The sequence below is a fragment of the Emiliania huxleyi genome (genome assembly GCF_000372725.1).
Source record: "Emiliania huxleyi CCMP1516 chromosome Unknown EMIHUscaffold_152, whole genome shotgun sequence".
Lineage (NCBI taxonomy): Eukaryota > Haptophyta > Isochrysidales > Noelaerhabdaceae > Emiliania > Emiliania huxleyi.
Genome location: NW_005201069.1, coordinates 51,465 through 78,750, shown reverse-complemented (window position 1 = coordinate 78,750; position 27,286 = coordinate 51,465). Strand labels below are relative to the sequence as shown.

General features: G+C 66.9%; 8 protein-coding genes across 8 annotated transcripts; 4 read left to right on the top strand and 4 right to left on the bottom strand.

Moving 5' to 3' along the window:
• Positions 1–1,224: 1,224 nt before the first annotated feature.
• Positions 1,225–2,924, top strand: EMIHUDRAFT_229001 (hypothetical protein; the record flags this gene model as incomplete). Its single annotated transcript, XM_005786295.1, has 4 exons — positions 1,225–1,413; positions 1,567–1,789; positions 2,119–2,282; positions 2,793–2,924. The coding sequence occupies 4 exons, from the start codon at positions 1,225–1,227 to the stop codon at positions 2,922–2,924; spliced, it is 708 nt and encodes a 235-aa protein (XP_005786352.1).
• Positions 2,925–3,160: 236 nt separating this feature from the next.
• EMIHUDRAFT_111465 (hypothetical protein) lies at positions 3,161–5,158 on the bottom strand (the record flags this gene model as incomplete). The annotated part of the gene is made up of 6 exons (XM_005786294.1): positions 3,161–3,326; positions 3,484–3,632; positions 3,806–3,962; positions 4,076–4,206; positions 4,319–4,338; positions 4,492–5,158. 6 exons carry the CDS (start codon positions 5,156–5,158, stop codon positions 3,161–3,163), a joined length of 1,290 nt encoding a protein of 429 aa, XP_005786351.1.
• Positions 5,159–8,777: 3,619 nt separating this feature from the next.
• EMIHUDRAFT_58720 (hypothetical protein) lies at positions 8,778–9,170 on the bottom strand (the record flags this gene model as incomplete). The annotated part of the gene is made up of 1 exon (XM_005786293.1): positions 8,778–9,170. A coding segment is annotated over one exon (393 nt), but the record flags the coding sequence as incomplete, so codon positions are not given.
• A 1,849-nt stretch (positions 9,171–11,019) lies between these two features.
• On the bottom strand, positions 11,020–12,456 carry EMIHUDRAFT_228997 (hypothetical protein; the record flags this gene model as incomplete). Its single annotated transcript, XM_005786292.1, has 1 exon — positions 11,020–12,456. The coding sequence occupies one exon, from the start codon at positions 12,454–12,456 to the stop codon at positions 11,020–11,022; it is 1,437 nt and encodes a 478-aa protein (XP_005786349.1).
• Positions 12,457–12,629: 173 nt separating this feature from the next.
• Positions 12,630–13,597, top strand: EMIHUDRAFT_228996 (hypothetical protein; the record flags this gene model as incomplete). The annotated part of the gene is made up of 3 exons (XM_005786291.1): positions 12,630–12,641; positions 12,715–13,076; positions 13,150–13,597. The coding sequence occupies 3 exons, from the start codon at positions 12,630–12,632 to the stop codon at positions 13,595–13,597; spliced, it is 822 nt and encodes a 273-aa protein (XP_005786348.1).
• A 214-nt stretch (positions 13,598–13,811) lies between these two features.
• EMIHUDRAFT_441392 (hypothetical protein) lies at positions 13,812–14,866 on the bottom strand. The gene is made up of 3 exons (XM_005786290.1): positions 14,696–14,866; positions 14,396–14,624; positions 13,812–14,238 (listed from the first exon to the last, which is right to left on the bottom strand). The coding sequence occupies exons 2-3, from the start codon at positions 14,614–14,616 to the stop codon at positions 14,067–14,069; spliced, it is 393 nt and encodes a 130-aa protein (XP_005786347.1). The 5' UTR covers positions 14,617–14,624; positions 14,696–14,866; the 3' UTR covers positions 13,812–14,066.
• Positions 14,867–15,353: 487 nt separating this feature from the next.
• Positions 15,354–19,364, top strand: EMIHUDRAFT_455644 (hypothetical protein). The gene is made up of 7 exons (XM_005786289.1): positions 15,354–16,017; positions 16,205–16,399; positions 16,495–16,697; positions 16,781–17,448; positions 17,540–17,685; positions 17,779–18,323; positions 18,702–19,364. Exons 1-6 carry the CDS (start codon positions 15,379–15,381, stop codon positions 17,989–17,991), a joined length of 2,064 nt encoding a protein of 687 aa, XP_005786346.1. The 5' UTR covers positions 15,354–15,378; the 3' UTR covers positions 17,992–18,323; positions 18,702–19,364.
• Positions 19,365–22,933: 3,569 nt separating this feature from the next.
• Positions 22,934–27,147, top strand: EMIHUDRAFT_441379 (putative acyl-CoA dehydrogenase). Its single transcript, XM_005786288.1, has 14 exons — positions 22,934–23,516; positions 23,591–23,615; positions 23,686–23,832; positions 23,898–24,002; positions 24,299–24,357; positions 24,435–24,685; positions 24,966–25,002; positions 25,232–25,309; positions 25,428–25,483; positions 25,691–25,738; positions 25,975–26,039; positions 26,132–26,343; positions 26,413–26,462; positions 26,610–27,147. Exons 1-14 carry the CDS (start codon positions 22,950–22,952, stop codon positions 26,836–26,838), a joined length of 1,929 nt encoding a protein of 642 aa, XP_005786345.1. The 5' UTR covers positions 22,934–22,949; the 3' UTR covers positions 26,839–27,147.
• Positions 27,148–27,286: the final 139 nt, after the last annotated feature.

The following is a 27,286-nucleotide window of genomic DNA, read 5'->3' as shown; positions in this document are numbered from 1 at the left end:
ACGCTGCATGAGTAGCGTGTCGGGCGGGGCCGTCGGGAGGGGGCGAGCGTGTGTCCGGCGAGGTGCCCACATACCTCACCCGTACTTTTACCGAGTAGCGCGCGCCGTGTCCTATACCTCCACCTTAGGTAAGTGGCCCATGTCTGTACCTGAGCTGTACCTCTACCGAAGTAAGTGTGCCGGCCAGCGCGCACACCGGTACCGGGGGTAGGGTCAGAGGGACTGTACCCAAGGTGTTGAGGTGAGCACCATCCGAAGTGTGGCGTTGCTTGTGTCTCCCGTGGCACCCGTGACGAAAAACGGACGCACACCAAGCGCTAAGCGTGAGGACGCGACTTCGAATTCGGAGGTGCATCTGAGCAAAATTGGGCCCGCTCAGGTGTGAAAAAATTATAAGGGTCAAAGCTGCCGATTCGATCCGGAAGCCACTCGACCACCGAGCGGCCGACGGCCGAAGTAAGCAGAGTAGATGATGGTCTAGAGGTAGTGTCCACTCAGCGACCGATACCCGTAACACATTACCGGGGGAATTAGACACAACAGATACGCACAACCGACGCCCGAAGTGCCAAGAAGGACGTCATTAGTACGAAACCTCAGAAGGCCATGGGCGCCGAGAGAACATTCCCCCGAGAGCCAAAAAAGAAAAAAAGAAAGAAGCACAACCGAACCTCCTTCCCAGGTTACCCCTGCCAAATGTCGCCACTCTCGGGGCATGCTATCCTGTGTAAGCAGGGCAGGTGGAATTCGGCAGGTGGGGGAGGGGGGCAGTCCCTCTGGTCTGATACTGGTGTGGTTCTGTCCCCAGCGTCGGAGGCAAGGGCGAAGCTAAGAATATTTAATTGTGTCTCCCGTGGCCGGTGGTTGGTTGGGTGGGGGTGGGTCGGTCGGTGGGGGTGGGTTTCCTCGCTCGCCTCATCAGCCGGGCCGTGAGGTGGGTGGGGCCGGGGGTGGGTGGGTGGTTCCAAGCCCCAGCCAGGCCGTGAGGTGGGTGGGGTGGCTGGGTGGCTGGGTGGCTCAAGAAGCTCCGTGCAAGTGCAAGTGAACGGAGGTGCACTGTGCCCGTTCACGTAAACCCGTTCACTTGTGAAAAAACCCGACGCCTCGTGACGGATTTAATGGCGGGAACAGAGCAAGTACGCCATGATGGGAGAGAGGCAGTACGCCCGGCTCGCCACTCCGCCGCCGGCGTCGCCGTCGCCTGGAGAGAGGTGGACGTGGCCTATGCTGCGGGCACTGCTCGCTCTCTGCGCCGCAAACGCGTCGGAGAGCGTCCAGGTCCTCTCTGCCGGCTTTCTGATAGACGAGATCGCGACAGTCCCCTTCGACCAGATCGCGATCGCCGCTAGCGTTTACCTCGGCATGTTCATCGGCGGCCTCGGAAGTGGCGCAGCCGCTGACTCCTGTGGCCGGGTGCGCACACTTCTCGTGTCGCTGTCGCTTTCCGCCGCCGCGGCAGCCGCTGCTGCCGCCGCAACCTCCGTCGCTGAACTGGCGGCCTGCCGTGCCCTCGCCGGCGTCGGCATCGGCGGCGCGACGCCGCCGCTCTTTGCACTCGCTACGGAGGTTGCACCGCGCGGCCAATCGGGCGCGGCCATCATCGCCGTCTCGACCTTTTGGGTGGTGGGGCAAATCCTCGCGGCAGCCCTCGCCCTTCTCCTCCTCCGCTCGGGGCCGGCGGCGGTGGCGGCTCCGTGGGCGTGGGGCGCTCGCTGGCGCAGCTTTGCGCTCTCGGCGGCGGCGGTGCCGGCGGCCTCCACGCTCGCCGTTTGGCGCTTCGTCGGCGAGGGTGGAGCCGGAGAGGGCGTGCGGCGCGGCGGCGAAGGCGGAGGTGGAGGCGGCGACGGAGGCGACGGAGGCGGCGGAGGCGGCGGCGGCGGCGGCGGCGGCGGCGGCGGCGGCGGCGGCGGCGGCGGCGGAGGCCCGCGCTCTCTCCGTTCCGTATGCGCCCTCCTCGCTCGCCGGCGGGTCGTCCGGGCGCTGCTACCCCTCGCGCTGGTCTGGTTCGGTGCGCCACCTCCGCCGCCCCCGCCCCCGCCGCCGCCCGCCGCGGCGGTGGTGGTGGCGGCCCCAAGTGTGTGCGTTAAGCCTTCCCCACCCGCCCTCCGCCTCGCCTAGGGCTGAGCTTCGGGTACTACGGGCTCTCCACCTGGGTGGCCGTCCTGCTGCGGGAGGAGGGCGCGGCGGGCTCGCCGTACTACGCCTCTCCACGAGGGACGGCGCTCTTCTTCTCGCTGGCGGCGATGCCAGGCAGCCTCGCCTCGGCGCTGCTCGTCGACCGCGTGGGAAGGCCGCCGCCGCCCGCCCCGCCCCGTTCCCGCACCTGCATCCCACACCACCGGCGCCGCCCACTCATGGAGAAGAGAGGGTCATGGAGAGGAGAGTCATGGAGAAGAGAGGGTCATGGAGAAGAGAGGGTCATGGAGAGGAGTCATGGAGAAGAGAGGGTCATGGGCGGTGCTGCGCTCTAGGCGGCTCCTGCTGGTCGCGGGGCTGAGTCTGGCCGCGGCGAGCGCGCTGGCGCTCTCCCTGCACGGGCCCGTCCTCCTCCTCGCCTGCGCCTTCTCCGCGTGCTCCATCTCGGGCTGGAACGCCCTCAACTGCCTCTCCGCCGAGTCCTTCCCCCTCGAGGCGCGCGCCGCCTCCCCGCCAGCCACCGCCAGCCGCCCGCCCACCGCCTCCCGCCCGCCCGGCCTCGCCCGCAGGTGCGCGCCACGGCCTTCTCGCTGCTCTCCACCCTCGGCCGCGTCGCGGCCATACTCGCGCAAGTCGTGGACGGCAGCCTCTCCCAGCGCGTCCCGACCCTATTGGCGGCGACGTCGGCCTGCCTCGCCCTCGCCGCGCTCGGCGGCGCACTCGCTCCCGCGCCGCAAAGCAGCCGGATCCGCGTGGAAGAGCTCAGCCCGCAGCCCGTCTCCGCGTGAGGGCGTGGTACGATTTTTTCATGTTTTGCATGCAGCATGGAGAGTCAGAGAGTCGACGCCCGGAGTGCGTCACAAGGGTTCAAGGCTCGTCGTAGCTCCCTCCGGCGCGGTACATGTAAGAGACCGGAGGCGGGCTCGTGGAGCGAAAAAAGAACCCAACCCGCAAGCGGCAAGCCGGCGACAAGGACTCACAGAGGTGACCGCAGAGCGCTTAAAAAGAGTCCGCAGCGCCACGTCTACGTCTCGTCCGCCGCCCTGACGCCCGCGGCTACCAGCAACCGCTCCCCCACCGCGGCGACGACTGGAGGGCAGACGGCGTTGCCAATCTGCCTGTAGAAGCCCGAGTAGCCGGCGCCCTGCTTGCGTGGCGGGATCGAGTAGCTCTCCGGGAAGCCCATCAGTCTCGAGCACTCGCGCGGCGTGAGGAAGCGAGGTCGGCGGCGGGGCGGGGCGCCTAGGGTTCGGGTTCGGGTCGGGTTAGGGTTGGGTGCGGAAGCGAGGGAGGCGGTGGGGCGGGGCGCCGTCGCGCGGCGTGCCGTCCCTCTCCTCGCAGACGAACTTTGTGGAGAAGCCGCCCGTCTTTTGGTAGAGCGAGATGAGGGTCGGCGCCTTGCCCTCGGTTGGGATGGCGCGGTCCGCCAGGCACTCGCCCCGCGCCTCCAGCTGGGCCATCACGACGGAGAGCTGCGCCTCCGTCAGCTCCGCCGCCTGCAGCGCACGGCCGGCCAAGTGAGGGAGCGAGAGGCGGCGCAGCTCCCGTGTGTGCTGGCCGTGTGTGCTGGGCGCCAGGCAATCCGGAGCGTCATCCGGCTCGAGGATCTCCGCCACGCTCCCGCCTCCTCCTGCCCCGGCCGGGGCATGGCTGCCGCCTACGAAGACACGTCCGAGGCATGTGCCGGAGACGCGTCCGAGACGCGTCCGAGACAGGTCCCCCGCGGCTGGCCGCCTTCGTAGCAGAGTCCGCTCCAGTCCATCGGCCGCGCCTCGCAGTCGCGCCGCACGCCCGCAAGGAAGAGGCGCTCGCGGTACTGCGGCAGCCTGAGAGAAGGGCCGGCGGGTGGGGCGGGAGGGGGAGGGGGGCGACGGCCGAGTGCTGCTGCGGCCGCCAGTGGCGCGAGTTGAGCACCCGCCAGCTCACGACGTAGCCGCACCCCTCGAAGGCGGCAACCATGCCTCGTAGGACGGAGCCGGCGCGGAAGGTGGTCGGCTTGCCGCTCACGGCCGCAGAGCGGCCTCCGCCCCCGAGCGTGACGAGGCCGGGCACGTTCTCGAAGAGGAAAGCCTTCGGTTATTGGGTCGAGGAGGCGGGTCGGCGGCGGCGTGTCTGGCGGGGGGGCGGCGGTGGAGGCGGGGGCGAGGAAAGCCTTCGGGCGGCAGGCGGCGAGCAGCCGGACGAGCTCGAGGTAGAGGCCGCCTGCGGGAGAGGGGTCGAGGAGGCATGCGCTTGAAGGGTGCAGAGGGGTCGAGGAGGCGCCTCCTCGCCAGGCGGGACGGGCCGGAGGAGGAAGAGGCCTCGGGGAGGGGGAGCGAGGTGTGGGCGGGTCGCGTGTGGACAGAGCGGGCTGACCTCTCCAGTCGGTGGGCGTGCTCTCGACGCCCCGCTGCTCTCCACGGACAGAGAAGGTCTGGCACGGGAAGCCTGCCGCGAGCAGGTCGAAGGCAGGCAGCTCGTCGGCAGGCAGGCCGGTGAGGTCTGCCTCGAGCAGGGCCCCGTCGCGCGCGAAGTTGAGCCGGTACGTGGCGCACGCCATCGGGTCGACCTCGCACGCGAGGCTGCACACCCCTCCCAGAGGCTCGAGGCCGAGGCGAAAGCCGCCGATCCCGGCGAACACCTCTGCAAACGTGAAGGGCGGCGGAGGCGCTGCCGGCAACCCGCGGGCGGCGGGTGGCGCCCGGCCCAGTACTCGCTCGTGCCTCCTCACGCCGGAGAGGTAGACGACCGGTGCGCGAGATACAAACTCAGCGAGACTGGTGCAGAGAGGCGCCTCTCCTGCGATGGCCGCCTCGAAGAGCGTCGCGATCGGCGGAGGGCAGTGCACCATCAGCCCCGAGTCGAGACGGCGGTGAGGCGACGGGCCGAGGCGGTGGGTCTCGAGAGGCAGCCGAGCGCCGCACGCCGAGAGGAGCAGCTTGCGCAGTCGCTCCGCGGAGTGCGGCTGGACCAGGACAGCGCCGACCGGGAGGCCGCCGTGAGGCTCGGCGCGGTGGGCGAGGGCGAGCGACCAATCCGCCATCCACTCTGGCACTGCTCCCTCCGCCGCCGACACAGCCGCTGCACTGCTCGCTCCACCGGCCGCCACGCCAGCTACGACGTCTGCAGGCACTTTCTTCGGTTGTGTCATAAGGCGTCTCGATCGAGCGGCCTCGCGACGGCGCGACGGCGCCGGCGACGCCTCTCCAGTTCTCGCGCGTGGCTCAGGCGAGGCTCAGGCGAGGCACACGACGCTCTCTTTGGATACTACCCTGGGTGGGCGGGGCCTCTACTTGTCAGCGCGCATGGCTGTCTGCGCCACGCGAAAAGAATTTTAGAAGCACGGCAGGCGGTCACGACACGATTCACGCGACAGGCGAGGCGCGGGCGACGGCTTCCTCAGAAAAGAATTTTAGAATAACCGTGTAGAGGCGGAGCGCAGAGCCAACCCTCGGGGACCCGTGTTTACTTTACGGCCCTTTCCCTGCGAACGCGCACCCCCGGGGCTAGGGCTCTCTTGCCCGCAACCCGATCCCGATCATCCGGCCCGCTGGGTGCGCTCCTCAGCTCCCCGGCCCTGGATGTGAGGCTAATGACTGCACTCCAAGTGCTCCAAGAATAAAACTCCCTCGCAGGACACTGGCACGGGACTGGAAGAAGAGAAGAGAATCTCTCTCTCTCTCTCTCTCTCGGGACTGCGACTGGCGCGCACTGGCACTAACACAGGTACGCCTAGTGTCGTGCGCGAAAAGAAATCGGAGTTGACACGTTGGGAATAGCGGTGGATTCTTCTCGAGGGGTACCAAGGTATGCCCCATCTCGGGACCCATCTCGGCTGAGCCCTGGTGCGGACGATTTTTTTGCGGTATCTTGATGTATCTCTCCAATATCTGTGACCATATCTCCCCGTAAGCGAGCTCACGAGCGAGCTGTCATAGTCCCATCATGGATGACGTAGAGTCCCCGAGATGAGGAGTGTCTCGTGGATGGTATTTTGTTCGTAACGCTACCTGATTGGCCTAGACGAGCGGCCTACCTCCAACAGGTCGGGTCCGACCGACAGTGCCTCCTCTCCACCACCCTCGCCCAGGGATCTTACAATGCTGTCTTAAGGTCCGACCTGTGTGGGCACTGCCTGCGCTCGGCACCGGGCACCGCCTCGCCCTCGGTATACAAAATGCGCCTGCGGGCGCGGACCCTCACAGATCAGATCAAATCAGAGTCGTCACAAAGTAGCGCTATAGAGTAGGCGGCATCGATTTTCGCACGAACGGAATACGGAATCTCCGCTTTCCTTATTTGTCCGCAGAGCATAGAGCAAGCAAGTCGGGGAGAGATTTTTGAAAACTTTTCTTGCAAGTGGTCGGCAGCGGTATACGACCAACTTTGCAATGTGACTCTCCAGCGAGTATGCTCGAGGCGGAAGGCAATGTCATCCAGGCCGCGGGCCCGCGGCCGCTCCCGCGGCTGCAGCCGCACCTGAGCCGCACCGGCTGCGGCCACGGGCCCGTCCAATGGCAATGCGACGACGGCCGCAATTAATGCCCTCATCGCCCAGCGCATTGGTGGTGCGCCTCAGCAGAACAATACTTGTCCCAATGCGAAAGAATATTCGCAACGTCTTGGTGTGGGGGGTACTGGCGGCAGCCGCAACAGTTGATTTTACGAATTGCGCGATGTTAGCCCTCGTCATGGCCGCCGCCGTCCTCGTGAGCGACGGCGGGCAGCGCTTCTGTGAGATGGAGCCGGCCCAGCGGGCGGCGCTCCTGGCTAGTGCCCAGGTGATCCTTGCTTTTGGTGGCCGGCCACCCAGCAGACACCGATACCATGACTGGCCCCTGCGTCGTAGGTGACACCGGGCGTTATGCCAACCGCATGCGCAAGCGGCTTTGGCGGTGATGAGGAGACAATTTGCCCGGATCCCGCACAGGAACTGTTTGGAGCTGGCGGGGCGGACGGGGACTGGGCCAACACGACGTCCAGCCCGGAGAAGCTGCTCTGCCGCATCGCGGAGGGTTGCCGGTTCAACACGGAGAATGCAAGCGTCATCGTCATAGTCTCACACGGCAACTTCATCCGCGAGGTGGCCAAGCTGCTCCAGCTCGATGATAGCGCGGAGCGCACTGTCCTGCAGCGCCAGCTAGGGCTTGCCGCCAGCAACAACCTCTTCACCCTCAGCATCCGATCCCAGGGCGTCGTGTACGTGCTGATGCGGCACTGCCGGAAGCAGGGGCAGTTGACAAACATCTCGCCTATAGACCCGCCGTGTGTGCAAGCTGCCGAAGGGCGGATCTGCGGCGTGTCAGAGGCGGTCTCCCAACTGACGTGGCTGATGCGACAGTGGGGCATCAGGCCCGCAGGTCAAGTCGGCCTTTACAGCAGCTGCACGCGACGCGCCAAGACCACGGCGGCGGCCCTATGGGAGGCGATCCCCGCGTGGTGGGTGAATGGGGTGAATGCCAATGGGACGATACCCATGCTGCCCTACGTGTCAGAGGTCCGCGCGAGAAGCTTTTGCGACTGATACAGCGTGTCCGACGTACTTGAGTCAGACTCGAGTGTGTCGTGCTCGTCGGGTACCGAGTAGCGAGTAAGGTGCCAGGTGCTTGAGTGCGCGTGCCCCAGGCACGCAACACGCAGGTGCCTGCCGCGGTACGGCAACACACGAACCGGAATATAATATATATCGCATGTGTTCGCTGTCGTCGAGATGTACTCTCTTTGCTAGTAGCGTGGCGTATCTGAGCCTACCTCGCGCTGCGTTTATGTACGCAAGCTTACAAACCCCACCGCTCACTGCTCATGCTTCTGCGCTCCCAAGGCACGGGCCCGCTCGCAGCACTCCCGCCACACGCGAATCTCTTCCTTGCAGTAGACCTCCTTATGGTTCTTACTAGCCAGGCACCGCTGGATAGCACATGCTTGGTCTTTGCACAAACGCTGCTCTATGGGCGCGTCATCCGGCTGCCTCCTGCCAGATCCCGTGTACACAAAGGCGCCTTGCTGCCTCGTCGGCCGCTCGCTCATCACTGCTGCTGGCGCTCAGCCCAGCTCGCTCAGGCGTGTCGCACTTGATCGCACGTCGACACACGGCGGGAACGTGTCCTCGGCTCGCGGGTGCGGCCCGCGGGTCTGCGCTCCTCTTGCAAGGCCCGGCGCAGCCCAAGTGGGTCTGGGTTCGGCTCCGAGATGTGAGGGAGTCAAAAAGCCACTCTCCCACGACCAATCGCCTCGTTCGTGCGTTCACGCCGCACCAGCACAATTTCACCCAGACAAGACTGTAGCAGGCGAGGCAGGCTCCCTGAGTCGCTCCTAGGTCACGACGCTCGACGCCGCGGGCAAAAGCCAAAGGGACCTCTCCTACCCGCGCCACGGCCGTCGCGTGCGCTTTTTCCTGTGGCTTTTTCGCGCGTGGTCCGTGGCGAAACGGCCACCGGGGAGCGGGGTAGCTGCTCCACCTCGTTTCTGAGTCGATTTCTGAGGGGGGCACCCCTGTCCGACTACGAGCCCGACCCCTGGCGGGCGTCGAAGCAAGGATCGCTTACCAGAAAACTTCAACAGCCCCTCGTCCCATGCAGCACTAGCGCGCTATTATCTGAGTGCGGGTGGGCAAGCCCTAAAACGGCGGGAGGGGTAGGGGTGCCGCTGCTTTCGTCGCGCTCCGCGAGCTTGGCCGCCTGCCCCTTCATCATCTTGAGCATGTTGAGGAACCCGTTGTTGCGGCCGGGCGTCAGCGACTGGGCGATGCCCGCTGCCTGGATGAAGCTTGGGTCGACCGCCTGGATCTCCTCATTCGTGCAGCCGGAGAGGCCGTTGATCAGCAGGGCCGCGATGCCTTTGGTCAGCTGCGAGTCTGACTCGCCCACGAAGTTGATGGTATCGTCATCGCCCAGGGAGCCATGCACGTAGACGGTCGAGAGGCAGCCTGGCACCTTGTTTGCGTCCACTGCGAGCGACGCGTCCATCGGGGCAAGCTTTTGAGCGAGAAACAGGAGCTGCTGGTATCGTAGCTTCTGGTCGGGCACCGACTTGAAGCCTCGTACCACCTTTTCGAGCTGCGGCGTCAGGCCGAGGCTGGACAGGTCCTCGCCGGCGCCCGCGCAGGCGGGCGGCGCACGGACGCGGCCACAACGTGCGGCCGCTGCGGCAGCAGGCAGCGCCACGCGCACTGCAGCAGCCAGCGACGGCGTGCCGAGCACCATCAGCACGACCGAGGCTCTTGCGAGCACCTTCACCATCTCGCTTTTGCGCCAGAACGAGCCTAGAAAGCTCGCGCGGCGTCCAAAAGAATTACGATAGGTCGCGTCTTCTTTCTTTCTTTCTGGTGTTTTTCTTCTCTTATTTTTTGCTCTGCAGGGTGGGCCCTGGGTTGTGCTTTTAAAAAGAAAGAAAACTGCGAAGCCAGGGGAGGGATGCGGATGGGAGGACGGCACGCCGCCACCACACAGGGATTTTAAGGAGAGGAGTGTTTTGCTAGCCGTCGCCCACCCTTGGGCGTCTGCCTCTTCCTATCAGAATCTCTCTTCGCCCTCGTCGTTCTCCCTCCTGTCGCTTCCTCCTCGCTGACTCGTCGGACGTCGCTCTCCTCTCGTCCTCTGCCTCGTTCTGCGGCGGCGCCGCCGCCGCCCGCCGATCCCTTGCTCTTGCGGCTTCTCCCGCCTCTCGGCGCAACTCCGCCCTCCTCGCGGCCTATTCGGGTTGTGCTTTTGTGGGTCCCCCGGGGGGGTTCCTCGCTTTTCTTTTGTTGATTGTTCTCTTTCCCTGCTTCCTTTTCCTAGATCCTACTTCCAGCCTCTCACGCGTGTATAAAATCTGCCTGCGGGCCGACCCTCACAGCTCACGGCCTTCGGGTGCCTTTCCTTTGTATGTGTCCGAAACTCCGTTGGCCGCGATGGAAGCTCGCAACGACCAACGTTTATTCTTGCCGCTCCACGAGCCAGCGCGGTTTTCGAGGATAGACCCACACACCGAAGAGAGAAATACGTATCCCGCGGTAGCCGCTCGTGGGCGCAGAGTCCCAAGGGAGGGAGACGTGTGCAACACGCACCGCCTCGATCCGCCACAGCCCACAGACGAGTTCATTCCGGACCAGAAGGACGACGCGCCAGGCGCCATCCCACCACGCGTTGACGCTAGTGCTGCTGCACCGCGCAATGTAGCCTCTGCTGCGTCTCGTGCGGGAGCCGCTGGGAGGGGAGGGGAACGGGAGGGGTCAACGGGAGGCACAGGGGGTCGGGCGAGGCGAGCAGGCGGCGCTCACCTGAGCCGCATCGAAGAGGGAGATGCCGAGGAGGCTGTGCAGAGTGCGTAGCAGCGAGATGGCGCCGCGCGCACCCTCCCTTGCCATCCGCAAAACAGTGGTGCACTAACCCCGAGAACCCTTCGGGTCACTCCTCAATCGCAAACCCTGTCAGCAGTCCTCCTCCGGGAATGTACGTAAGAGCCACATACAACGAAAATCCAAGTGCGCAAAATGCAACAGCTCCTCACTCCGTCGGCTCCCGGGCTGCAATCGAGATCGAGCCATGATTGAGTGGGAGTCGGTCCGCACACGCACTGTGTGGAGTGCGGTGCGGGACGGTGCATCTAACCCGTAACCGCGGGCCGCCGCAAATGTGAAATGACAATCTCTCAGTAAATTGATAAAAACAAAAACACTTTCGGGCCACAAGTGCTCCAAGTGCAAGTCCGGGTTGCCAAAGTGCGCCACGGCGGCGCGGAATCGCCACCAGCTCGGTTCGCGTGTGTGCTCACTCCTCACTCTCTCTCACGTGCTCTCGAAAAAGGAGGAACAGCGGAAAGAGGAGCAAGACTTTTCCTGTGACATTTCCAGACAGGGGTAAGCCCGCTCTCTCTCTCCCGTCTCTCTCGCTCTCTACTCTCCGACGCGTATTCTCGACGACGTCACCGGGTGCCCGGCGGCGCAACCCCCACCCGGAGCTGTGCGCACTCGGGACTATCACGCAGCTGCCTCGCGAGGTGCCTTCCCGCCGCCTCGTGCAAGGCCAGGTCCATCGCGTATTTGCTGCCATGCGCGAGTTCAAAGTCCGGCGCCACAGGATAGGTGTGGATCTCTCTCGCATCCAGCGCGCCCTGCGGCCTCAGCCCGAGCGAGCGCATCAGCAGGCAGACGGACGCGGCTTGCTCCTCCACCAGGCCGACCAGCGCGTACCGCTGCAGCGAGCGCAGGGCGCAGTCGCGCCCGGCGAGGCCGACCGGCCTCTCCTGCTCGTGCACCGCACCACCACACAGCATCCGAACCGCGTAGTTGTCGTCGAGGAGCAGCTCGAGCCGGGAGGGTATCGAGCCGCCCGGCGTGGCCGACTCTTGCTGAAGCAGGCTGGCAGCCGGCAGCCGGCGAGGGAGCTGCTCCAGGGCGCGGTCTCGCGCCGTGTAGAAGGCCGTCTCGACGGCGACCGCCACGTGCCCCCCAGAGGCGAGGACGAGGGAGCAGTTTGAGCCGGGCCGCGGCGTGCAGATGCCGCGGAGGCTTGCCATCTCCCCGCCGAGGCTCTCCCCCTCCCTCCCCAGGCAGCGCGAGCGGAGGCCGAGGCAGAGGCGGGCCCAGCTGATGAGGCGCTGCGCCGGCTCGCGCAGGAAGGTGAGGTAGGCGTGCGGCCGCTGCGGGAGGAGGTGCGCGTGGAGGCCGTGCGGGCAGTGGCGGTAGACGAGGAGGGGGTGCGCGAGCCTCTGCTGCAGCTGCACCAGCTCGCGACGCGGCAGCGAGGGAGAGCCAAAGCGGCCCAAGCCGCCCTCGTAGCAGTTGATGCCCACCGCGTTGCCGGTGAAGCGGCCTGCCCGCAGCGGTCGGTTCATCCGGAGCCCGACGATGGCCGCCAGCGAGGGGAGCAAGATGCAGTCCTCGAGCACGGAGCCGGAGGTGCGCCGCAGGTGCGTGAAGAGGATCACCCCGCCGCCCTGCAGCGTGCGGCCGAGCGGCCCGACGGCGCCGAGCCCTCGGAAGCGGAGCGGCGCTGCTCGCCCGCTGAAGACCTGGCCACACTGCCAGAGGGTGAGCGGCTTGAGCGAGCCATTCCAATGTTTTCGTGAGCGGTTTGCGCGCGCAGGCCGCGTCCGAGCCCACCACGGCAACGCGGCGTCGCTGCTCGAATTGTCGGCGCCCCGCCTCAGCTGCTCGGACGCCACCCACGCCTCCCACCGCCGCCACCAATTTGGATCGATCTGCTCGCCCAAGCTGGTGTAGTGGTGGATCTCGTTGAGATATCTTCCAAATATGCTCTTCCCGAGCCGGCAGCATGCAGAGAGGCGCAGAAAGGCTACGAGTGCTCGACGAGTTTTGAGACCTGCGCGGTCAAACCTGGGGGGAACTGACCGCACCATGACGGACGTCCGAAACCTGCGTGAGCACGTATGACGGTTCTCGCTCCCCATCGAGCATTTCTTGCCGCACGGCTCTTCCTGTGTGCCGGCACAGAGCTCCGTGCAAGCCGTCCAGCGTGACGTGACGAGTATATCGCTTCGACGGATCGACCGTGCTTGTTATCAAGACTGATATGACGTACACAGTGACACATCAGACGACACATATTCTCTCCCCCGGCGGGCCGCCAAAACGCTCTCGACGAGAGCCACAAGAAGGCGTCCGCACAGCAAGCCGGTGGAGGCCGAGCGCGCGGAATCGATGATGGCGTGCCGGCCGTGGGCCCGGACGAAGGTCCTGGCTCGAAAACGCGAGCAGAGGCCGCCGTGTGGGGCCACGGCGAGCCTCGGAGAGAAAGGTCAGCACCCTATCTCACGCGGTCGGTTGGGTACATTGCGACCAGGGAGACTAAACAACCAAACCCAGTCGGGGGCCTCTGCCCCAGCCTCGCGGTTGCGGAGCTGCACGCGCTCGGTGGCGAACTCTGCTCACACCGAGCAGCTGTGGTAGCGGCAATAGCAGACAGGTCCATCCATGGAGCGAACGGCAGCACGGCCTTCTCGCAGCCCGGCGCCGCAGCGTCCGGCTCGTCGCCCTCCCGTGGCTTCCTCGCCGCCGGCTCCTCGCATATCCTCCAGGCGAGGGCTTCGCAGGGCCGCCGCCCTCGCCCTCTGCGCCGCAGCCGTGGCCTCCTTCGCCTCCGGCTCGTTTGAGCTTGGCGCCTGCTGCGCTGTCTCGATTGCCACGCTTCTTCTGCGCGCCGCACTCGACGACTCTCCAGTAGTGGACGGCAACGACTTTGAGGTTGTTATTCGCGCCACAAAGGAGATGGAGTATCTGCTCGAGGAGAGCTTCCGTGCGCCACCGACAGCAGGCCTTCACGAAAAGATCAGCGTGGCCCAGACGCCGGCGGGTCAGCCGCTGCCGGAAGGAGTCGTCCGCCGAATGCGGAAGCTGGTCACGATACGCAACCAGTTGGTGCACGATCGAGGGGTGAACGCCGTCGACCGTGCCGCCTTCAGGGACGGTTGGGCGGCGGCTGAGCGAGAGCTGCGTACGCTTCTGCCCGCCGACTCCATGCCGTTCTGCGTTATATCTTGATATGTGTCATTCTACTCACTGGTCCTGCGCAGCGCCGCGAGCGAATTGTTTCGACGAGCTCCGACCCTTTCGTCGAGATCGCGGTGCCCCGGTGGTGTGGGGGCACATAAATGATCGTGTGTACGTGTGTATTCGTGTTGGCTGTTGGATCGTCATGTGACGACCGCGCGGCGCGCGACCGCGCCGTGATTCGCATGTGCTGGTGCGGCTGAGAACACTCACAGATAGATCTCATGGTGCCAGTGGATGTTATGACACACTCGCGGTGGACTGGGGCATACGTTACTAACAGCGGTTTTGCTCTACCCAAGGAGGAGAGGCCAATCGAGGAGTGACGACCAATCGAGCCACCGGGAGAGAGTGCGGCGCAAGGCCAGTCAATCTCCCGGCGCACGGAGGGGCTGCACCGCCCCTCCCCTTGCCCCCAGCAGCCCTGGCCAGAGCAGCCGCCAACCTCAACACAAGCGCCTCACATCTTGGCCTTGCGCGCGGCGGAGCGCTCCTTGCGCGCAAGCATAGCCTCAAACCGCCCAAAGTCGGTGAGCTGTTTGCGCGCCGCGGAGCGTGCCCGCTTCTTTGCCCAGCTCGTCGCCTCCCACGCCGCAAGAGTGCCCTCCGCCTCCCACGCCGCCTTCAGCTTCCTGCAAGGGGGAGGGGGGGGGGGTGGGTGTCGGCGCCTCGTCGCCCTGGCGGCGGGTTGGCTGTGTGGCGAGGCGGCCAATCGCTGCGGGTCGCGCAACGCGGACGAGCCGAGAGGGGTGGAGGGGGGTGGGGGGGGGGTGGGGGGGGCGGTCGCACTTCCGCGTCGAGTTGAGCGAGATGGACACAGTCAGGTCCGTGAGCATGAGCCGCTTCACGGAGATGCCCATGCGGGTGCAGCCAGCCTCACCAGCGCCGGTGCCGTCGACGAGGACGTGGCCCTGATCGATCATGTTGATGATCGTGCAGAGCTTGCCCTCGTTCGGACCATACGTGATCAGGCACACCCGGCCGACCTCCACAAAGCGCTTGAAAGTCATCGCGGCGTCTGCGGGGAGCGGGTGTACGGCAGTTGGGAACTCGCACGCGGGGGGCGACAGGGGCGGATCGGTCGGGCGCATCGGCGACATTCGGTCGCTGGCGGCGGCGCCCTGCTCGACGAGCGCAGGCTCGGCGCCCGGGGAGGGGAGCCGGAGGGGCCGGCCGCCGGACCGGGGCGCGCGTGGTGCGCATCTCGGCGGAGGCCCCGCAAGAGGCCCGCGCCGGGCAGCGGTGCGAGAGCAGCACCTGAGAGAGACACGAGGCGCGAGGGTATTTCTTTTTCCTTTCTCGCCACTCCAACAAACAACATACTAAACCAGAAGAAGAGAGAGGAAAGAAATCAGTAAGCAAGAACGGATCGATCGCAAAGCCGCATAATGGCGGACTCAGCGTCCCCGTCCGGCGACGGCCCGAACTCCCGCTTGGCCTTTCCAAGGGGTTCCTTTCCGTCCGTGTTTCCTGCTAGTTTCCCTATTCTAGTTTTAGGCTGACAAAAATCTCTCTCTCTGAGGCTGTTTTGGGGCCAAAATGTGCCGCTTCCTCAATTTTGCCCCAGAACAGCTCTCAGAGAGAAAATCAAAACACAAAGGGAGGATATTCGTGGTGGTAGGGTGTGAGTCACACACACACACACTGGTAGGTAGGTAGGTAGAAAGGTGAAGAACAGCCAGGCTCGGACTGGACACCCACGCGGTATGGGTGGACGCTAGACCCAGTAGGCAAACAACAGGACGGATGATCGATCGCAAAGCCGCATAGAAATGGCAGACTCTGCGCAGAGCTTCATCTTTATTGGCCTCGCCACGCTCAACATCGTCATATCCCTCGACGGCGGCGGCGTGCCTGCGGCGCTCACAAATATCCAGCTCAGGTTCGGGCTGCAGGCGTGGCAGCTCGGGCTGCTCGGCTCGCTGGTTTACGTCGGGCAGGCGACAGGATGCCTGCTCGGCGGCCCGCTCCTCAAGCGCTTTTCTCCCACGCGCGTGTGCCGCGTGATGGTCTGCCTCAACACGGCGATGACGGCGATGTTTGCGAGCAGTCAGAATTCTGCCTGGCTGCTGAGCACGCGCTTCTTCATCGGGCTGCTGCAGGCTCCCACGTCGGTGTATTTCCCCGTCTGGGTCGACGAGTACGCCCCGCCGGAGCGGCGCACCCGCTGGATGGCCCTCATCCAGGGAGGGACGCCGCTCGGCATCATGCTCGGCTACGCCATCTCGGGCGTCATGACCCTCGACAAGGAGCTCGGGGACGGGTGCCATGCCGGGTACATCGAGCACGCAGGCAGCTGCCTCAGCACTGAGGGCTGGCGAGTCCCCTTCTACGTCCAGTCGGCTGTGCTCGTCTGCTTCACCATCGCCGGCTTCTTCCTCCCCCAAAAGTCCTTTGACCTTCCCGACACGGCGAGCGACCCTCGCCGCCGCTGCCCTCGCCTTCTCTCTCCGCCGCCGTCACGACACTTCGTCCCTGATCGCTGCTACCCTCACGACACTGCCTCTCTCGCCGCCACTGCTCTCGCCGCCGCAGCCCTCACCGCCGCAGCCCTCACGATGCCGCTTCCCTCAACCGCCACACCCTCCCTCCTCCCAGGTTGACGCCGGGCTGCGGCAGGCGCAACGCCAGTCGCGCTTCTCGCAGCAGCCACCGCCTTCGTTGCGGGAGGACGCCTCGCACGCCGCAGAGGCGTACGACGAGACGCCGCCGATGATCAAGCCGCCGCAGGTCGCGCGCAAGCCCACCAACCTCGACATCGCGCTCGAGAAGATCTCGTCGCGCATCACGAGCGTGCCTCACGGCGCGGCACACGGCCGACACGCGGCGCCGAGAGGGAGACGGCTCACGCCCGCCCGTCTCGCGCCCCAGGCACGCACAACGAGCAGCACAGCGTGCTCGGCCGCGAGCGGCTCGACTCGGGCATGCTCGTCGTCGAGGCGGCGCGCGAGGTCTTCTCCCTCAGCCGGCGGGCGAGCGCGCCGGTGATGGCCGCCACGGGCTCGATTGCCGCCACGTCGCCCGTGGAGACGCCGGTCGGTTCGCCGAGCAAGGGAAGCAGCGGCGGGCTGACGACGAGCGGGCCTGCGACGTTATCCGCAAAGGCGCGTCCCCAGCCCGCCCACGCACCGAAGCAGCACAGCCGCCCGCTGCGGACTCGCTCCCCCGACCGAGGGGCTGGACGCGCCTCGCGCAGGCGTCCACGCGGTCCGGCTGCCTGAGCTCGCTGTCGGGCGGCTCGGGCGGCTCGGACGGCAGCGAGAAGTCGGCCGGCGCGGTTGGCGTGGCTGACGCTGGCGGGCAGGCGGGAGGAGACGCGCCCAACGACGAGGAGGAGGGGATTGGGGTGGCGGCGGACGCGCCGCTGTCACACAAGCCGACGAGCGTGCGGCGGGCGGTGCGCCACTTGCTGTCGAGCCGCGTGTTTGTGTCGACCGTGTTTGCAAACTGCGCGCTCTTCTTCGTGGTGACGGGGATCCAGTTCTGGGTCACCCCGTACCTGACCGACTACCTCGGCGCGAAGAAGCTCACCGTCGTCTTCATCTTCGCCATCACCTCCATCACGGCGCCAATCATCGGGCTCGCCGTCGGAGGGACAGTCAACGACCGGCTCGGAGGCTACCAGGGCAAGCGCGGGGTGGCCCGCACGCTCAAGGTGGATGCGTGCTTTGGCTGCCTCGCCGCCATCGCCGCCATCTCCGCGGCGGCGGTGCCGTCAGGCAAGGCCAAGGTATTGGGGTACGAGAGCTTCCCGCTGGGCTTCGACGCAAACTGCTGGGCCGTCGTCGCGCTCCTCTGGATCACCCTCTTCTTCGGCGGCTGCATCGTCCCGTCCACCTCGGGTGTGTGTCCCCGCGGGGCCGCGCCGCAGCCCCCCTCGCCGCCCACTCGCCCCCGCCTCGCCCCCTGATGGAGACCGCCTCGCCCCCTCAGGTGTCCTGATGGAGACGGCACCGCCCGACGCGCGGCCGGTCGCGTCGGCGCTCGGGATGTTCTCCTACCAGCTCTTCGGCTACGCGCTCTCGCCGCAGGTCAGCTCGCTGGTGATGCAGATCGTGGGCTCGTCCAGCGAGGAGGAGGCGCGCGCGCGCCGTGCCGCACTCAGCCCCCGGCACGGCCAGCGGCACAGCCTTTCACGCGTGCCGTGACCTGCACCTGTACCTGTCCACCAGGCGGAGCAGGGAGTGCTCTCGCCGACCCAGCTGCGCGTCGGCTTCTACACCGTCATGTCGTGGGGGTCGATTGGCTTCGTCTTCCTCACGATCGCCTCCTGCTTCGCCGCCCGCAACCTCCGGCGCGAGATCGCCGCCGCCAGAGAAGACCCCGTGGTGAGCATAGAGGCCAGCCAGAGGGCGTCACTGGTGAGCGAGCAGGCCAGTCTTTGAGCGTGTGCCGCCAGCACGCAGCAGTGCCGCCGTGATGCTTCTGCGCCGCCCTCGTTGACTTGGACGTTTGCGTTGGTTTTGCGAGCCTACTTGCGGCAGCCCGAGCGCCGAGGTGCATGTGGGAGCGCGAGCAGCACGCCCGCGGGGGCCACTCCCCCCAGTCGAGTGGATTGGACACGATTGATGATGTGCCATATCGCGCCGCGGGGGCTGTAACCAAGTAAATTGCTCGCACATAAACCGAACGCCGCCGCTCGAGTGTATGTGACTTGTGACATAATTCACGGTTCGGATATGTGATCGCGGTGAGACACACATGCCACATAAGATATATCGGTTCGGATGATCGGTGTATGTACGGTGAGACACACACATATATATACAAGAGCTAGTACGACTTTACGGACGGGTATACACACACGTGGAGCCCGCGCCCGCCGCACCCATTCGCCATTGCAGCTCACGTATTAATATCTCAGGGCTCTGTGCCACCCGGCATTTTCCCGTGCACACACACCGCCCCCGCTCGCGCGGCCGCGGGTTGTGGAGCGAGAGAGGGCGCCGCCTCCGGCCAGTCTCCCAGATAGCAGACTCAGGTAGTCGTTTTTTAATGGTGTAAGATGTAAAGAGACGACGCCCCAAGATGACATCGACATGCACAAGCGAGAGACCCAGCGCGAACCGGCACCGGCGTATATTCGTACTTCTCTACTTGGCACTTGCGATTGTGTGCATGCCGCATCGCATCGCTGCATGCTAGCTAGGATGCTGGGGCAACTCCGGTAAACCCCAGCCAAGCGCCCGCTCTCTCAGCTCGCGTTGCTCTCGCCGCGGAGCCGCTCGACCAGCCAAGCGACCGCAGACTGCTGCGCGTGTGCATTCCCCTCCAGCGAAGCGATGGCGTGGCCCTCGCCGGGGAACTCGAGCGCCGTCACGTCCGCCGGCGCCCCTTTGCGCTGACGGACCTGCTGGAGAGCGCTCACCCAGCTGCGGCCCTGCTTGTGCGGCACGCGCTGGTCTGCTGCGCCGAGCAGCATGAGGGCCGGCGCCTCCACCCTGTCGATCACGCTCAGCGGCGACCGCCTGTGCAGCTCGAGCAGATCCTCCGCGCCGACTGGCCACGTCGCGTCTGCGCCCGCCGCGTCGCCCTGCAGCCCCTCGGCGCTCACCCACTCCGGGATGTCTGTCGTCCCGAGCATGGCGGGCAAGTCGACAACCTGCGGTGGGAACACACAAGGGTCGGGGGCGGGAGTACGGCCTCGTGCGGTGTACTCGTAGGGCCGTGTGAGTCGAGGGATACGAATACAACGAGCACGGCTGGATACTGTCGAATGTAGATGACTGCGTGTCCTGCAAGAGTACGCATTCAGCTTCTAGGGCCGACTGCCGGGTTCCAGAGCACGCCGCACGAGTAGAGGGCCCTCTGCTCGCAACCGAGCAGCCACGCGGTCAGGAAGCCGCCGTGCGACCCGCCGTACGCACCGCCGCGGGCCGGGTCGAGGCTCTCGTCCAGCTGTGCGAGGCTCGCGCGAGTGAGAGCCACGCAATCGCCCACGTCCATCTCCCCGACGTGGCCCGGCAGCGCGGCGCAGAAGTCGTCGCCGAAGCCGATCGAGCCTCGGTAGTTTGGCTGGATCACGCAGACGCCGCTCGCCAGCAGCAGAGCAACCTCGACGCTCCAAGAGTCGAGCGACGCGCTGTGCGGACCGCCGTGAATCTTGAGCGTCCACGGCGCGCGACTAGCGCCGGCCGGCAGCAGACAGAGCGCCTCCGACCCGCCCTCCTCCTCCGGCAGCCTCACCTTCTCGAGGCGGGCGGAGCGCAGCTCCCGCAGAGCCGCGCGCGCCTGCTCGCAGTGCGGCCCCGCGTCGTGCTTCTCCACCAAGCTGCCGACGTCGACGAGGCAAGTCCTACAGCCCGCAATGACCGGCCATCGGCGCGCGATCGGCGCGGCTCCGCCCCGCCGAGAGCCATCGGAGACCATTCGCCGCCGTCCTTCACCGCCCACACCGACGGAGGGCGGCGCAGCGAGGAGCACTGGACGATGGCCGTGCCGCCGCTCGCGCCGAGCAGCTCGACGGAGCCCTCGCACTGCGGCGGCCGGAGCGGCACGACGGGCGGCGCCGGCCCTCCTCCGGTGGCTTCACCTCGTCCGGTGGCTTCACCTCCTCCGGTGGCGGCGACGGTGAAGGTCGACTTGGTCGCGCCTAACAGAACAGCGCGCGGCGGTGGCTTTCCCTCGTGCGTCTTGGGGCTGCCGCCGCTGCGGCTGCGTCGCTCCGGCGACGCTGTGGAAGACGAGGGTGGCCTCGTCGAGCCACGCGAGGGAGGCGAGCTCGTCGTGGAAGCCGAAGAGGCCGGCGAAGCTCGAGCCGTCAGTCGCAGCGGGGAAGCCTCGCACGATCGGGACGAGGGTGGCGGAGCCGTGCCCCGCCTCCGGAGGCGGCCACGCCATCGTCCGTAGCTCGAAGCCGGCCGAGTGCGACCGGAACTCGCCCTCCCGCGCGGCGAAGGCGAGGGTGCGCCCGTCGGGTGACAGCCGAGGCATGTGCGCGAAGTAGAGCGAGGGCGTGAGGCAGCGGGCGGGCGCGGCCTTGGCAGCGGGCGCGGCCGCCTCCTCGCCGCCCGCCCCGCCGCCCGCCTCCTCGCCGCCCGCCCCTCCGCCGGCAGCCTCCCACAGGCTGGGCAGGTGGTAGAGGCGAGTCGGCCGGTTGAGGCAGGCGGAGAGGCCGGGTCGCCACGGAGGGAGGGAGTGGCACGCGAAGATGAGCCCTCCGCCCGCCTCGTCGAAGCAAGGGTGAGCAGGGACCGCGACGCCGCCCTCGGACAGGTCGCCGTCCGGGAGCAGGTCCTCGCCCTTGCAGACGCGCAGCCTGTCCGCCCGCCAGTCCCACGCCACCAGCTGCGAGCTGTGCACGAGGAGCGCCTCGCCCGTGCTCTGCCGGTCGCCGAGCGCGAACTTGCCGGCCAGCAGCGCGTCGCCGCCCCGCTCGGCGCCGCCCGCCGGCTCCTTCGCGTCGGCAGCGCCCGCCGCGGGCCAGTAACCAGCTGCAGCGGCGCCGGCGGGCTGCCGCTCGGCCGTCCACGCGACCGCCGAGCCACTCGGGCTGAAGCGAGGCGTCCCGAACACGCCGGCGGGCAGGGTCTTTGCGCCGACGCCCTCGACGACGCGCCGAGCGAGCCGGACGCCGTCCGCGGTCCAGACCTCCACCGCGAGCTTCTTGCCGTCCTCGCACGCCATCTGCCGGAACTCGAGCCCGTGCTCTGGGGAGCGCGTAACCGCGGTGGTGCTGTCGACCGCCAGGGTGGGTGTGCTGCGACTGCCAGGGCGAGCGAGATCGACGACCTGCGACTGCATCGCCCTGCTCTTGGTCCGAAGGTCCGTGGCGGAGAAGACCAGCTCCCAGAGAGATCCGCCGAGCGGCGAGGCGCGCGTGTACCGGCGGCCGGCGGGGCCGGAGAGGAACGACTCGTGCAGCGTGCGGAGCGGCGGCTGCTGGCCGGAGAGCGCCGCCGCGCTGGCGTGGCTGGCGGCGAGCTGCAGGGTGAGAGCCGACGCGGCGGCCGCGAGGACGCGGTGGTTACGGAGCATCACCACAACGACAACGTACTAGAGTGGCCAGCGCAGCCTGGCTAGGCGCCACCGCGTTGCTACGCGTCCCGCCGTGGCAGGCGTCACTGGCGCGGCGAAGGTGAACTCCTGACCTCCCCCGGGTGCGCCAGCACCGATATTTCTTTCTTTCTTTTTTGCTAGCTCGAGGGCCGATGTTCTGCAAATCGTGTTTTGTTTTTGACCGCGCAAGACAAAGGTTTTGGGCTCTGCCCGCAAGGCGCCCGCGTCGCCGACGCGGTACCATTGACTAATCCCAGAATCACACCCACACGACCAAATAGCGAAAATCCGAATACCGTGCAAAACCCCCGGAATCTCAGCCGAAGAAGGGCGGGGCAAGTTTGGCTAACTCCATAACATGGGCGATCCGGCGCTTCCTTCGATTGGACGGACGAAATGATCGCGGAAAAGCGGGAAACCGCATCGCGACATCGGGGGTTCACCATATCGGCAAGAGAGAATCTCTCTCTCTCCCATATGCCGAGCCTGCTCGGCCTGCCATGCGCGCGCGCGCGCCTCGCCCGAGCGCAGCCACCTGCGGACCTGGCCAGCCTGTTCCTGGCTCGTGCCCAGCCTCTCCTTCCGCTGCCGCCAGCCTCGCAGTCCCGCCAGCCATCACGCTGCAGAGCCTGCGTAGACGCCACAGACGCCAATTCTGCAGCCCACAGCCCTGGCAACTGAGGGCGAGGGCCAGCAGTATACGACGACGACGGCATCTCACACCCCGCGCTGGCCAGCGCCATCAGCCCCTCCGCACGGCCCGGCCCAACCTTCCCTTCCCCACCCTCGCCTCCAGTGCTGCTCCAGTGCCTCCAATCAAGTCGCACCTCTCTTCTTCAGCGAATGCAGCGGCAGCACCACGTCAGAGGCCGGGCCGACTGGCGGACCTGCATGCCCAGCCATGCCCCCCACTCCCCACCCGCTTGGATCGATCAGCTGACAGCTCCACCAACTGACCAAGCTCCCACCACCGCGTCGTGTCATGAAGCATGATAGATCGAAGACATAGAAAGCATGAACCATCGAAAGGTCTGATCTCCAAAAAGAACTCTCGGCCCGCCGCCGCGCGCCCGCGCCCCGCCCCTTTTGCGCAGCAACACCTTAAACTTCATGGCCCTCCAAATTCGGGTCGAGCGCAGCGGAGTCCGGAGACCGGAGTGGGCCCCGAGTTTGAAAAAGGCGACGGACGCTTGCGTCCTAGCCTCCAACAACGCCTCCCCGGCGCAGAGGGGCCCCCGGAGGGATGCTCAACCGCCCCACGCCACGCCGCTTGCGGCGGTCCTATTCCCAGCCGTTGAGGAGATTATTTCTTTTCTCGCTCGGTTTAGTCTCAGTTTACCCCTCGATGGCATCAAGGCTCGGGCTGAGGCCGTCGCCGCACCGCGCGATCTTCGCCCGCGCGCCTCCGTCGGCCCTCCGCCCGGCCACGCTGGCCGCTGGTCGGCTCGCCTGCGCGTCGCGACGTCTCGTCTCCACCGCCGCCGCCGCGCCCGCCGCCGCCGCGCCGGACGACGGCTGGAGGACGAGGCAGGGCCTCAGCCGGTACGCGGACCGGCGCGACATCGAGTTTGTCCTGCACGAGGTGGAGCGCGTGGAGGCGGAGGCGGAGGAGGTGCGAGGCGTGCTCGACTCGGTGGAGGACTTTGTCGAGGAGTGGGGACCCGTCGATCCCGCTCTCGACCAGAGCCCGCCCAAGCTCATCACGGCGGAGGACGGCTCGACGGCGGTGGAGGTGCACCCGGAGACCAAGCGGCTGCTCGCCGACTACCACGCCCGCGGCTTTGCCGAGATGGAGGAGCTCGGCCTGCCCTTCAGCGTCCAGTGCGCAGCGCAGTTTCTCTTTGGCGGCGCCTTCCCTTCAAACCCGCTCGGCTTCACCGTCCTCACGCGCTGCGCGGCGGACCTGCTCGAGGCGCGCGCGGCGAGAGGTGCGAGTGGCGACGGGCGGTGCCGCCCTCTCACGCCGCGACGGCCCATTCCCCTCAGGCGCACGGCTCCGAATCGCTCAAGGGCGGGGCGCCTGCCAGGCCCGCGCTGCTTCCCGGAGCCTTCAAGGAAGCTTCCAGGAGAAGTGTCTGTAGGCGAGTACCTGTCCGACATGCGCGCCGGGAAGGTGGTCGGCACGATGGCGCTGTCCGAGCCCCACGCCGGGTCGTCGCTGGGCAACATCCGCACGACCGCCGTCCGGGCGGGAGACGGCCCGCTCGGCCAAGAGTACCGCCTCAAGGGAGAAGAGGGGTGGGGCGGGGCGCGGCGGGGCGCGCTGTCTACTCACTCCTCCGCTCGTGTGTAGGCGACAAGATGTGGACGAGTGCCGCCTTCCACGACGTTACCCCCAACACAGCCCACATGCTGCTCGCTCGCATCGCCGGGCCGGACACGCCTCCTGGGGCGAGAGGCAGCGCCTTCCTAGACACCTCCTAGACACCTCCTAGACACTTCCTAGACACCTCCACGCCTCCTGGGGCGAGAGGCAGCGCCTTCCTAGACACCTCCTAGACACCTCCTAGACACTTCCTAGACACCTCCACGTCTCCTGGGGCGAGAGGCAGCGCCTTCCTAGACACCTCCTAGACACTTCCTAGACACTTCCTAGACACCTCCACGCCTCCTGGGGCGAGAGGCAGCGCTTCGGCCCCCTCGCCCGGCCCCTCTCCCCGCCCACTTCCAACTCCTTCCTCCCTTCTCGACCAGGCATCTCCCTCTTCCTCGTCCCGCACCTCCTCCCAGACGGCAGCCCGAACGACGTCGAGGCACTTCCCAGACACTTCCTAGACACTTCCTAGACAGTTCCTAGACACTTCCTAGACAGTTCCTAGACACTCCCTAGGTGGTCGGCCTCAACAAGAAGATGGGCCACCGCGCCCTGCCGAACTGCGCCTGGTCGCTCGGCGGCGGCGCCGGCGGCGCGACTGGCTACCTTGTGGGCGAGCCGCACCAGGGGCTGAGCGCGATGTTTCAGATGATGAATGCGATGCGGATCGAGGTTGGGCTCTGGGCGGCAGCGCTCGGCAAGCGCGGGCTCAACGAGTCGCTGCTCTACGCCGAGGGGCGCGAGCAGGGCGGCAAGCGGATCATCGAGCACGCCCGCCTAGAGCTTCCTAGACACCTCCTAGACACCTCCTAGACACCTCCTAGAATCATCGAGCACGCCCGCCCCGCGCTTCCGCCCGGCGAGGCACGGGCAGCCTCTCGCTGGCAGCACCGCCCCTTGGGCGTAGGCACGAGATCTCCCCATATCTCCCCTTGGGCGTAGGCACGAGATCTCCCCATATCTCCCCTTGGGCGTAGGCACGAGATCTCCCCATATCTCCCCTTGGGCGTAGGCACGAGATCTCCCCATATCTCCCCTTGGGCGTAGGCACGACGACGTCAAGCGGATGCTGCTGCAGCAAAAGGAGCGAGATGTGGCCGAGATACAGTCGAGACAGTCGAGATGTAGTCGAGATGCTGCTGCAGCATCATGCGCCGCGCCGCCGACGCGGCCACGACGCGTCCCAGACACGCCCGAGACGTGGCCCGCAGGCGTACGCAGAGGGTTAGGGTTAGGGTGAGGGTTAGAGACGTGGCCCGCAGGCGTACGCAGAGGGTTAGGGTTAGGGTGAGGGTTAGAGACGTGGCCCGCAGGCGTACGCAGAGGGCGCATTCGCGCTGACCATCCACGCCGCGACGCTGCACGACCGGAACGCGGCGGGCGACGCCGAGGCCGACGCACAGCCGAGACACGCCGCCGAGATGCCGCCGAGACGTGCCTCCGCCGCCCCCACCGCCATTGGCGCCATCCCAGCCCCACCGCCCTCGCCACCGCCCCCTCCGGCCTCAGGCGGGCGCCATGCTCGACTCGATCATCGAGGTTGTCAAGTCGTGGCCGTCGGAATGGCGCCACCACCCTCCCCTCCCCTCCCTCCCCTCCCTCCTCCACTCGCCACCCTCACCTCCCCACCCTCCCCTCCCCTCCCCTCCCCTCCCTCCCCTCCCCTCCCCTCCTCCACTCGCCGCCGCGGGGGCTCTTTCGCGAGCGTCGGCCGCCCTTCCGCCCTGCGCCCCTCCTCCTTCCCCGCACGCCCCCGTCGTGCGCCGGCGCAGGTGCCTCGAGGCGAACAAGTGGGCCATCCAAGTCCTCGGCGGGTCCGGGTGCGACACCCGCCCGGCGGCGCGGAGCCTTCCCCGAGCCTTCCCCGACCCTTCCCCGACCCTTCCCCGACCCTTCCCCGACCCTTCCCCGACCCTTCCCCGACCCTTCCCCGAGCCTTCCCCGAGCCTTCCCCGACCCTTCCCCGACCCTTCCCCGAGCCTTCCCCGAGCCTTCCCCGAGCCTTCCCGGAGCCCTTCCTGCAGCCTCCTCTCCCAGCTGCACTCCTCTCTCCAAGGTACGTGCACGACTACCCGGTGGAGCAGCTCTACCGCGACAATCGGCTCAACATGATCCATGAAGGCTCAACATGATCCCCGCCGCCACGCCCGCAGACGGCGCGCCCCTCCTCCCAAGCGAGCGGCTCGCTCTCGAATGGTCCCTCGCCGCCCCAGGCACCGCCGGCGTGCACGCCAACACCCTCCTCGGCCGCAAGCTGCGCGACGGCCGCGCGGCGCCCCTCTTCGCCCAGATGCGCGCCTCCGCCGCCGCCGCCGACGAGGAGGCGGCCGCCCTGCCGCCGGACAGCCGCGCGGAGAGCGCGCTGCTCCGCGAGCTCGCTGGCTCGCTGCGGGAGGCGGTGGCGAGGGCGGAGAGCGTGACCGAGGTGCTGCTCCGCTCTCGGCCCCCCCGGGAGGCGTCGCGGCGCTGAGGGGTGTGGCTTGTGTGGCCACAGGTGCTGACGAGCGACGAGGCGCGGCCGGTGGCCCTCGTGAATGCGCACGAGTGTGTGGCCGGCTGGAGGAGGTCGCTCTCTGCGCGGCGACGCAGCGGCAGGGCTGGCCCCGTCCTGCTGTAGGTGCGCCCCGGCCTGGTGGGGCGCGCCGCTACTCACTGAGCTGCGCAGCTGATCACGAGCCGATGCCGAGTCAGGTACCTCAACCTCGTGGGCCACACCGTGGTGGGGTGGATGTGGCTCCGGCTCGCCACCGCCGCAGCGCGGCCCGCCGCCGCCGCCGATGGCGCCGACGGGTTCTACTGCGGCAAGCTCCACACCGCCGCCTACTACTTCCGGCACGAGCTCCCAAAGACGGAGCCGGTGGCGGCGACGCTCCTCTCGCTCGACACCACCGTGCGGGAGATGCGGGCCGACTGGTTTTAGAGGCGCAAAGGGCGCGGGGCTGGCTGCTGCCGACGGCGGGCGCTCGTTCCCGACCTCCATTGGTCGTCACCCGCGCTTCGAGATGCGCGTCCGACCCCGCCCCAAAGCCTCTAGCCCCAACAGCCAACCCGCCCCGTCCCGTCCTCCCGTGTACAGTTTGTGCGTGCATAACGAGATCGGCCGCCTTGTCGAGGGTTTGTGATTGTGTTTTATTGGAGACGGGGGCGTCTTGTTGATGTTGTGGGGACGCGCCGCTGAGGTGTGAGGATCGCTTGATTTTTTTCATTTTTTTCATTGTCAGTGCCAATGCGCGCAGTCCCAAGGCGTGTGCGGCCGACGGCTGGTGGGTCCTCCACTGGTGCGCGTCTTTTTTACGAGTGTTGTGACCGGACCGCTGGGTTGAGGAGTCAGGGGTAGGGTAGGGGGTACAGGGTGGAGACCCCATACA